General features: G+C 36.1%; 1 protein-coding gene across 1 annotated transcript in view; it reads left to right on the top strand.

Annotated features, from left to right (window-relative positions):
• Window positions 1–12,197, top strand: part of fam171b (family with sequence similarity 171 member B) — a 30,014-nt gene that overhangs the window by 3,642 nt on the left and 14,175 nt on the right. The window contains exons 2-4 of the mRNA XM_061889304.1: window positions 3,385–3,618; window positions 6,285–6,377; window positions 6,470–6,622. Of these exons, the coding sequence (XP_061745288.1) occupies window positions 3,385–3,618; window positions 6,285–6,377; window positions 6,470–6,622 (480 nt within the window). The remainder of the gene's footprint in view (window positions 1–3,384; window positions 3,619–6,284; window positions 6,378–6,469; window positions 6,623–12,197) is intronic.

Below are 12,197 nucleotides of genomic sequence, written 5' to 3'. Positions count from 1 at the left end.
ATATGATTTTGTACTCCAAAATGTATGTATTTATTGTGTAAATGCTCCAAAGCATTCACATACATGGTTTTCTACACCAAAATTCATCCATTTATTATTATTGTTTGAATGCTCCAAAGCATTCATGCATATGGTTTTCTTCACCAAAATTCATGTATTTATTATTATTTGTATTGTGTGAATGCTCCAAAACATTCACACACATGGTTTTGTACACCAAAATGCATTTATTTATTATGGGAATGCTCCAAAGCATTCACATATATAATTTTCTACACCAAAATTATTTTATTTATTGTGTGAATTCTCCAAAGAATTCACGCTTATGGTTTTTCTACACCAAAATTCATCCATTTATTATTATTCGTATTGTGTGAATGCTTCAAAACATTCACACATATGGTTTTCTACACCAAAATTAATCTATTTATTGTGTGAATACTTCAAATCATTCACACATATGATTTTGTACTCCAAAATGTATGTATTTATTGTGTAAATGCTCCAAAGCATTCACATACATGGTTTTCTACACCAAAATTCATCCATTTATTATTATTGTTTGAATGCTCCAAAGCATTCATGCGTATGGTTTTCTTCACCAAAATTCATGTATTTATTATTATTTGTATTGTGTGAATGCTCCAAAACATTCACACACATGGTTTTGTACACCAAAATTCATTTATTTATTATGGGAATGCTCCAAAGCATTCACATATATAATTTTCTACACCAAAATTATTTTATTTATTGTGTGAATTCTCCAAAGAATTCACGCTTATGGTTTTTCTACACCAAAATTCATCCATTTATTATTATTATTCGTACTGTGTGAATGCTCCAAAACATTCACTCATATGGTTTTCTACACCAAAATTAATCTATTTATTGTGTGAATGCTTCAAATCATTCACACATATGATTTTGTTCTCCAAAATGTATGTATTTATTGTGTAAATGCTCCAAAGCATTCACATACATGGTTTTCTACACCAAAATTCATCCATTTATTATTATTGTTTGAATGCTCCAAACCATTCATGCGTATGGTTTTCTTCACCAAAATTCATGTATTTATTATTATTTGTATAGTGTGAATGCTCCAAAACATTCACACACATGGTTTTGTACACCAAAATTCATTGTTTTATTATGGGAATGCTCCAAACCATTCACATGTATGATTTTATACACCAAAATCCATCTATTTGTTGTGTGAATCCTCCAAAACATTCTCACATATGGTTTTCTACACCAAAATCCATCTATTTATTGTGTGAATGCTCCAAAGCTTTCAGACATATGATTTTCTACACCAAAATTAATTAATGTATTGTTATTGTGTGAATGCTTCAAAGCATTCACACATACGGTGTTCTACACCAAAATTCATGCATTTATTTTGTGAATGCTTCAAAGCATTTACACATTTGGTTTGCTACATCAAAAATTATATATTTGTTGTGTGAATGCTCCAAAACATTCTCACATTTGGTTTTCTACACCAAAATCCATCTATTTATTGTGTGAATGCTCCAAAGATTTCACACATATGGTTTTCTACACCAAAATTCCTCTATTTTATTCTTATTGGGTGAATGCTCCAATGCATTCACACATATGGTTTTCTACACCAAAATTAATCCATTTATTATCATTATTAAATGCTCCAAAGCATACACATTTATGGTTTTCTACACCAAAAATTAATGTATTTATTATTTTAGTGGGAATGCTCCAAAGCATTCACACATATGGTTTTCTACACCAAAATGCATCCATTTATAATTCAACTTATTGTGTGAATGCTCCAAAGAATTCACACATTTGATTTTCTACACCAAAATTCCAGAATTCCTGGTTTTCCAAAGCCCTTTTTCCTGGCGACTACTCCTTCCACATCTTTCAACCGTTCCACCATCAAAACATTCCTCTTAATCAGGAGAAAAAATAAAGTTGTTTTTTGAACTGGAAAAATTCACGTTTTTTTCCGAAATTCTAGGAACTCCGTAAAACCATATCTTATTTCAACATGTTACTACTTCAACATTTCTCCACGGATTTGAAAAATTTCAACACCAACCACATGAACTTATTCAGACCATTTTCTAAAGAATTCCAGCTTTTCCCGAAATTCCCAATTTTGGGCGAAATTTCCATTGAAATGAATGGGACATTATTCAAACATCCACAATTCCCACATGATTCAACCCATTCCACCTTTGACACATCCCACCATTCTGGAAATTCAAACTACTCGTTCTGTAAGTTCAAAAAAATTCCAGAATTTCCTGAAATTCCATCCATCCATCCATTTTTTTACCGCTTATTCCCTTTCGGGGTCGCGGGGGGCGCTGGCACCTATCTCAGCTACAATCGGGCGGAAGGCAGGGTACACCCTGGACAAGTCGCCACCTCATCGCAGGGCCAACACAGATAGACAGACAACATTCACACTCACATTCACACACTAGGGCCCATTTTAGTGTTGCCAATCAACCTATCCCCAGGTGCATGTCTTTGGAGGTGGGAGGAAGCCGGAGTACCCGGAGGTAACCCACGCATTCACGGGGAGAACATGCAAACTCCACACAGAAAGATCCCGAGCCTGGATTTGAACCCAGGACTGTAGGACCTTCGTATTGTGAGGCAGACGCACTAACCCCTCTGCCACCGTGAAGCCCTTCCTGAAATTCCCTAACACCATTTACTACTTCAACATTTCTTGCCCGATTTAAACAATTCTAACACCAACCAATTCGGCTCATTCAGGAAATTCATGCTCCCAATCATTTTTTTATATTCAGTTTTTCCGAAAATTCGCAAATTTCCAGGAAGTCCCCATTGAAATGAATGGGGCATTTTTCCGAGTGGCACAAATCCCACATTTTTCAACCTATTCAAACCATTCCAACATAAACACATTCCATTCATCCAGGACATTCAAACTTAACATTTTCCTAAGTTCCAAACCAAATTCCGGTTTTCCTGGAAATTCAAACTCCTCAAAATTAGAACCATTTCAGCGTTTAAACGATTTCAACATTCAAACCATTTCTACATTCATCCTAAATTCCATTAGCAGTTCAGTTCAGTGTCAGCTTTTCAACATTTCAACATTCAAACTATTCTTACATTCATACTACATTCTGTCAACATTTCACATCAAATTCCGCATTGGAGCATTCACACACAATTCCTTCAGGAATTGCCTCTTCTAGTATACATTTAATATTGTGTTTTGTTGTCTGGCTACTGTAATATTATGATTAGTCCAAGAGCTTGTACAATACTGATATGTGTGTGTCAGCTAAAAAACAGCTTATAGTGAGGTGGGGCTGCTTGGATTTATTGATCAGATAACTCTCCTATGATTTCCAGAGCCCCGGTTTGCCCTAAAGATCCTGGTGAGAGACCTGGTGACACGCCAGCTGTTGCCAGGAGCCTCAGTCAGGGTTTATGTCAACCACACCCTAAGCACCTCCACCCGGATTGGGGAGGAAGGCGAGGCTGTGCTGTGGCTGCCTTACAGCCCGGGACTCAGTCTGACTCTGGTGGGCACTATGGAAGGGTACGTTCCCAGCCCACTGCCTTGGAGCACCGCAAGTCGACCCGGTGAGTATATCAATCAATCAATCAATCAAACTTTATTTATAAAGCGCTTTTCATACACGCAAGAAATGCAACGCAAAGTGATTTATAAAGTTAAAACAATAGCCCGGTGACCCATATCCCCCATTATCACATACCTACGCACGGATACAGATATCAAACACAAACACACACACAGCATACACACAAATGCAACTATATGGACAAATGATTGCATGGCTGAATACAGAGGAGACATGTGAGTAAACACTATCACCATCTGCACCAGGAGGTCATCAGACCATGGTCACCAGGACGCTGACACAAAAGCGCCCTCACAATCATGGCCGATAACCCCCGAGGCAGATGGCTCATCCGAGGAATGTGGGTAAATAAAAATAATAAAACTAGTAAAATAGTAAGAACCATGTGTAGAGATAAAGAATAAAATACAAGTAAGATATGGAAGTAGAATTGTCTCCCATCAACTTGTATATATCAATATGATATTAATACATATGCATGTATTAATAAATACAAATGCAAATGTGATATACAAATAAATCATTCGTATAAATAAACATGTGTTTGTAAATATATTTTGGAGATTTGAAAATGTATACAAATATAATTTATAGATCTAAAAATGCGACAAACAAATAAATCAAGAATTTGTATAAATAATTGTGTATTTGTAAATAATTTTTTGAGATTTGAATACAAATATGTTTGATTTTGTACTTGTATTGTATTGAATTTGCATATGTGGATCGCTTTTTTGCTTTTGTGTCGATGAGACATTCCTCCCACAAACCAGATGCACAAATAAATGTGACCTGCCGGTCTGGCAATTGTACTTCCATAGTAAGACATATGAAGAATAAAAGGAAAAAAAAATATATATATATATACTGTATATATATATATATAAACCATTTGTATAAATAAACGTGTATATGTAAATATATTTTTGAGATTTGAAAATGTACACAAAAAAAATGTATGGATATAAAAATGTGACATACAAATAAATCAAGGATCTGAATAAATAATTGTGTATTTGTAAATATATTTGAGATTTGAATACAAATATGTTTGATTTCGTATTTTTATTGTATTGAATTTGCATATATGGATCGCTTTTTTGCTTTTGTGTCGATGAGACATTCCTCCCACAAACCAGATGCACAAATAAATGTGACCTGCCGGTCTGGGAATTCTACTTCCATAGTAAGACATATGAAGAATAATAGGAAAAAATATATATGTATATATATATATATATATATATATATATATATATATATATATATGTATATATATATATATATATATATATATATATATACATATATATATATATATATATGTATATATATATATATGTATTTATATATATATATATATATATATATACATATATATATATATATATATATATATATATATATATATATATATATATATATATATATATATATAAACCATTTGTATAAATAAACGTGTATGTGTAAATATATTTTTGAGATTTGAAAATGTACACAAAAAAAATTCTACTTCCATAGTAAGACATATGAAGAATAATAGGAAAAAATATATATGTATATATATATATATATATATATATATATATGTATATATATATATATATATATATATATACATATATATATATATATATATATATATATATATGTATTTATATATATATATATATATATATATATATATATATATATATATATATATATATATATATATATATATATATATATATATATATATATATATATATATATATATATATATATATATATATAAACCATTTGTATAAATAAACGTGTATGTGTAAATATATTTTTGAGATTTGAAAATGTACACAAAAAAAATGTATGGATATAAAAATGTGACATACAAATAAATCAAGGATTTGAATAAATAATTGTGTATTTGTAAATACATTTGAGATTTGAATACAAATATGTTTGATTTCTTATTTGTATTGTATTGAATTTGCATATGTGGATCGCTTTTTTGCTTTTGTGTCGATGAGACATTCCTCCCACAAACCAGATGCACAAAAAAATGTGACCTGGCGGTCTGGCAATTCTACTTCCATAGTAAGACATATGAAGAATAATAGGAAAAAATATATATACATATATATATATATATATATATATATATATATATATATATATATATATATATATATATATATATATATATGTATATGTGTATATTTATGTTATATATGTATGGGTATGTATATATATATATATATATGTATCTATGTATATGTATATATACACATATATATGTATGTATATATATGTATATATATATATATATATATATATATATATATATATATATATATATAAAACAGCCGTTGTGGTAGTTCTTAAATCTACCGTCTTCCGCCTGCTCCGCCGTTGAGGTCTTCACCATATCTCTGGCTAGGGGGCAGGCAGGTACTAGGTCTTTGCCAAGAGCCACCTGGGGTAACAGTGGTAAAGGGGTTAACCTCCTAGTGCCCCAAGACCCCATAGAGGAGCTTCCACTGCTGGATCCACTTTATTGTCATGCCCAGGACACTACGGTACATAGACCGTGTGAAGAGATTAGGGATTCATTTCCATGTGAGATTCCCAAATACTGTGTTCATGGTTGCTGTCCTCTCTTCTCAGTCTTCTCTATTGTGACGTTGCTGCTGCTCCCTCAGAGGCAAGGCAACATCTGGTTGTTTGAAGACTCCGTGCTGATCACCGCCAAGTTGCCCGGTAAGTCATACACAGAAGAAATGTGACCTTCCAACTCATTGTCACAAAAAACTTCAATTATGAATGTTTTTGGTCTCATCTTATTTTGACAGATAGCGCCTCCCAACCAAAGATAAAGTTCCCCAAGAACCTCCTCCCACAACCTGACAAGAGCAAAGTCCCGTCAGTGACGGCTTACTTGACGGTGCCACAGTTAGCGGCCGACTGTGCAAACTGCACGCCAGGCGTTATTGTCAACAGATCAGGTGAACGTCAAGTAAATGACATTAGGAATGCATCGTGTACATTCATGCAGCCGTCGATCCACCCACCCATTTAAACAACCAGTCTTGAGTAAACTTGTTCTACCTGTTACCAAAAAGTGCTAAGTCTGTTTTTCGAGCCGGGGCATTTTCTTTCCTTTTACGTTGACATTTGTTGTAGTAGTGCAATCGAACAATTACATTTTTAATCAAATTAATCACACTTGCGCATTTTGATTACTCGTGATTAATCACAGTAAATTCTAGGATTCAAAGAACCTTATAGTCATAGCAGCAAATATGAGATGGCACAAAATTTAGTATCTGGGGTTCCAGAATTTGCCTTATGAGTATTGTCACGTCGGACCAGTCTTCCTCTGAGGGAATAAAAGTCACTGGTCAATCCCAAATTCTTTCAGATGACATATATGTTGAGTAAGAAGGACCATCAAGACAGAATAGCAATATTACCAAGTTTTACTAACCTGACTCTTGCCAGATTTCTTGTCGTTCGCTGAGCTCCACTACAAGTATCTGGCCAGAGTCAAGTTAGTTCGCTAAACTCCACTACAAGGATCTGGCGCAAGTCAGGTTAGTAGTTCGCTAAACTCCACGACAAGTATCTGCCGAGAGTCAGGTTAAAGTTTTACTAAAGCTTCAGGAGACCAGCCTTACAATGCAGTAATAGTGGCATCAAGAAGCGCTCTAAAAATCAAAACGGAAAGAGTCAGCTTATTTAGTAAGAAAACACCCCCCACCCGCCCAGAAAGAAATACAGCCTCATTGTTCTAAACCAGGGGTCGGCAACCTAAAATGTTGAAAGAGCCATATTGGACCAAAAATACAAAAACAAATATGTCAGGAGCCGCAAAAAAATAAAAGCTATATTACATACAGATAGTGTGTCATGAGATATAGTTTACCATGAATTGATTAACGTGGACCCCGACTTAAACAAGTTGAAAAACTTATTCGGGTGTTACCATTTAGTGGTCAATTGTACGGAATATGTACTATACTGTGCAATCTACAAATGAAAGTATCAATCAATCAATCAATAAATTGAATTAAGAGGATTTAAAGGAAACTAAATGAGCTCAAATATAGCTACAAATGAGGCATAATGATGCAATATGTACATACAGCTAGCCTAAATAGCATGTTAGCATCAATTAGCTTGCAGTCATGCAGTGACCAAATATGTCTGGTTAGCACTCCACACAAGTCAATAACATCAACAAAACTCACCTTTGTGCATTCATACACAACGTTAAAAGTTTGGAGGACAAAATGAGGCAGAAAAAGAAGTGGCATAAAACACGTCCTAGAAAGTCGGAGAAAGTTATACATGTAAACAAACTACGGTGAGTTCAAGGACCGGCAAAATTAGTAAGACAAAACGGCGCTCGCCAAATACTCGAATCAGTGAAGCATGTTTAATATAAACAGTGTGCTTTATAACAATTAGGGAGGTTTGTGTCATGTTCGTCCTACAGAAACCATATTAAAACAAAAAATATATATTTTATATATTTTTTCCTGTCGTCTTTTTCCATTTTTCAAACTTTTTTGAAAAAGCTCCAGAGAGCCGCGGGTTGCCGACCCCCGAGATCAGAAAAAAAGGGAGTACATTATACTCCCAATACACATTCCAGCACCTTCAAGGTAAAGCAGAGAGTTTAGTAGCATACAAAAAGGAGAAAGCACAAAGTGTACACATAGCAAAATACTGTATGAGCTGCTTTAAACATGACTATGAATAATGAAAGAACTCTTTAGAATATATGCATTCTCCACATTATGTACTTAATTATTTAAATATGATATAAATATAATTGGTTATGTATGAATGTATAATAAAAAGATTTGATTTTTTTTAGGGATGCACCGAAATGAAAATTTGAAGCCGAAGCCGAATAAAATTTAAACGCTTGGCCGAATACCGAATGCAGTTTTTCACAATTTTTTAAATATTGCATAAATATCCTAGAATAAATATTTAGACATGTTTTTCAAATAAAGTAATTTTTTATTGAATATCGACATTTTTTTAATATTCCAGTAGTCTTTGCTTTTCAAAAAAAAAAGCACAGTTTTTCATTTATATTAGGCCTTCAAACAAAACATGCATTCCAAAAAAAAATGAAGTGCATTAAAGTGGATAAACCCACAACAAATGAATTATTGTCCTTTTGGCAAAAGTCTGCTTAGCCACAGTAGATATGCTAATAATCAAAACAGAAGGTTTAAGTAAATCTCAATTAAGTGTGTGCTTGTAACCTCATACACTTATACAGGTAGCCTACACAACAGGCTAATAATGTAAACAGAGGCCCCACTAAATCTCAATAAGTGTGTGCTTGTAACCTCATACACTTATCTTACTGATAGGATGCAGTGTGTCTCCCATAACAATGTGACCTCGGACTACGTTAAGGTAACGTGTGGAGTTCCCCAGGGTTCGGTCCTTGGCCCTGCACTCTTCAGCTACTACATGCTGCCGCTAGGTGACATCATACGCAAATACGGTATTAGCTTTCACTGCTATGCTGATGACACCCAACTCTACATGCCCCTAAAGCTGACCAACACGCCGGATTGTAGTCAGCTGGAGGCGTGTCTTAATGAAATTAAACAATGGATGTCCGCTAACTTTTTGCAACTCAACGCCAAAAAAACGGAAATGCTGATTATCGGTCCTGCTAGACACCGAACTCTATTTAATAATACAACTCTAACATTTGACAACCAAACAATTAAACAAGGCGACACGGTAAAGAATCTGGGTGTTATCTTCGACCCAACTCTCTCCTTTGAGGCACACATTAAAAGCGTTACTAAAACGGCCTTCTTTCATCTCCGTAATATCCCTAAAATTCGCTCCATTCTGTCCACTAAAGACGCTGAGATCATTATCCATGCGTTTGTTACGTCTCGCCTCGATTACTGTAACGTATTATTTTCGGGTCTCCCCATGTCTAGCATTAAAAGATTACAGTTGGTACAAAATGCGGCTGCTAGACTTTTGACAAGAACAAGAAAGTTTGATCATATTACGCCTGTACTGTATATACCTTTATATACATATATACATACATATATACCTATACTGGCTCACCTGCACTGGCTTCCTGTGCACTTAAGATGTGACTTTAAGGTTTTACTACTTACGTATAAAATACTACACGGTCTAGCTCCATCCTATCTTGCCAATTGTATTGTACCATATGTCCCGGCAAGAAATCTGCGTTCAAAGGACTCCGGCTTATTAGTGATTCCTAGAGCCCAAAAAAAGTCTGCGGGCTATAGAGCGTTTTCCGTTCGGGCTCCAGTACTCTGGAATGCCCTCCCGGTAACAGTTCGAGATGCCACCTCAGTAGAAGCATTTAAGTCTCACCTTAAAACTCATTTGTATACTCTAGCCTTTAAATAGACTCCCTTTTTAGACCAGTTGATCTGCCGTTTCTTTTCTTTTTCTTCTATGTCCCACTCTCCCCTGTGGAGGGGGTCCGGTGGCCATGTACTGCTTGCCTGTGTATCGGCTGGGGACATCTCTGCGCTGCTGATCCGCCTCCGCTTGGGATGGTTTCCTGCTGGCTCCGCTGTGAACGGGACTCTCGCTGCTGTGTTGGATCCGCTTTGGACTGGACTCTCGCGACTGTGTTGGATCCATTGTGGATTGAACTTTCACAGTATCATGTTAGACCCGCTCGACATCCATTGCTTTCCTCCTCTCCAAGGTTCTCATAGTCATCATTGTCACCGACGTCCCACTGAGCGTGAGTTTTCCTTGCCCTTATGTGGGCCTACCGAGGATGTCGTAGTGGTTTGTGCAGCCCTTTGAGACACTAGTGATTTAGGGCTATATAAGTAAACATTGATTGATGATTGACTTATACAGGTAGCCTACACAACAGGCTAATAATGTAAACAGAGGCCCCACTAAATCTCAATAAGTGTGTGCTTGTAACCTCATACACTTATACAGGTACACAACATATCCCAACGTCACTGCACGTTGGTTGATTGCGTCACCGCGTCAAAAAATGACGTCACACGCCACTATTCGGCCTTGTTTTTAACTCATTCCACCGAAGGCCGAATGTGGCTTTTTTTGCCATTTTCGGCCGAATATATCCGGTTACCGATTAATCGGTGCATCCCTAATTTTTTTGATCTTGTAGTGCAGGGTTTTTTAAGAATCAAATTTTAAAAATACCTTTTCAGGCCATCTTCATGCTTACTCGCCGCGCGTATAAGTCATACGTCTGCGACCAAAAGGAGGTTCTGTAACCTTTAACCTGTTTTGTAACGTGTTTTTTTGGGAGGTATTGTATCGAAAATGGTCACCTCAAGAATGGGAAACGGCTGGAATTGTAAGTTGCCTAAAGATTCCCACATCTAATAATAATATAATATTTGGTGCATGAGCAGATATTATTAAAAGTTTTAAAACTCGAAAATTGCTACTGGTTTAAAAAGTAGCAAAGCTACTGCCCAACGAGCTACTGCCCAACACTGTTCGCGGGCCACACTAAATGAGGTGGCGGGCCAGATCTGGCACCCGAGCCTTGAGTTTGACACTTGCGGGCTAGATTATCAAAATGGAAAACAGGTGTGCTGACGGGAAACAGAACTGCAAATGAAGCTGCATCACAACAAGGAATCCAAAAAGCGTACCCGAGGTAGGAGAGGATGCAAAAAGAGGAAAATGGCGAACCAAGTCGTGTAGAATCATGTCAAATAGAATGTGAAAAAGAGAGCGAACCAATCCAAATAAAAGCCCAGTTCAGCACAGTTGCATGCTTACATTTACAGTAAGTAACTAGAAACAAGTCAATATATTGACACAAATGCGATTGTATTGTCAGAATGTCATACAGGAACATGTATACTTAAATGTCAATTATTTGTTCAAGACCTAATAACATTTTCATCGGAAATACTGTCGGGGTTTATTTTAAAGGTTACAGTGCATGATTTCCTTTTCGGTGCCATTTTTGTTCAGCCCTTCTCAGTTTTTATAAACGATGAAATGATCCATTTTAATAGCTACGGCTATTAGTCATAACAAACAGTCATAACGTTTCTTAGAAGGGTCAGCGCGAACCCAAACTGAACTTTCCCCCCACATAAGCTTCTTTGGTTCTGAATAGGAAGAGAAAAGAGCAGACCTCTTAAAGCTTTTTGACAGATTTTCTTTTTGGACTAAAACAGACACAAAATATGGTATAAAAGGTCAGAAATTCGGCCCTGCGATGAGGTGGCGACTTGTCCAGGGTGTACCCTGCCTTCCACCCGATTGTAGCTGAGATAGGTGCCAGCGCCCCCCGCGACCCCGAAAGGGAATAAGCGGTAGAAAATGGATGGATGGAGGCTATAGCATATAGCATTTAGCAGTTAGCATCCTATGACCCACAATGCACTTCTGCCATGACCCGCCGAATTCTTATTGGTTGACGCGTGTGTGACGATTGCTGACATTTTCTTGGTCTCTTCCGCGAATGAGATCAATAATCCATCCATTTTCTACCGCTTATTCCCTTTTGGGGTCGCGGGGGGCGCTGGCGCCTATCTC

Source organism: Nerophis ophidion, linkage group LG27 (assembly GCF_033978795.1).
Source record: "Nerophis ophidion isolate RoL-2023_Sa linkage group LG27, RoL_Noph_v1.0, whole genome shotgun sequence".
In the NCBI taxonomy this organism is placed as follows: domain Eukaryota; kingdom Metazoa; phylum Chordata; class Actinopteri; order Syngnathiformes; family Syngnathidae; genus Nerophis; species Nerophis ophidion.
Note: the sequence above shows the minus strand (reverse complement) of the source record. Positions and strands in the feature narration are given on the sequence as shown.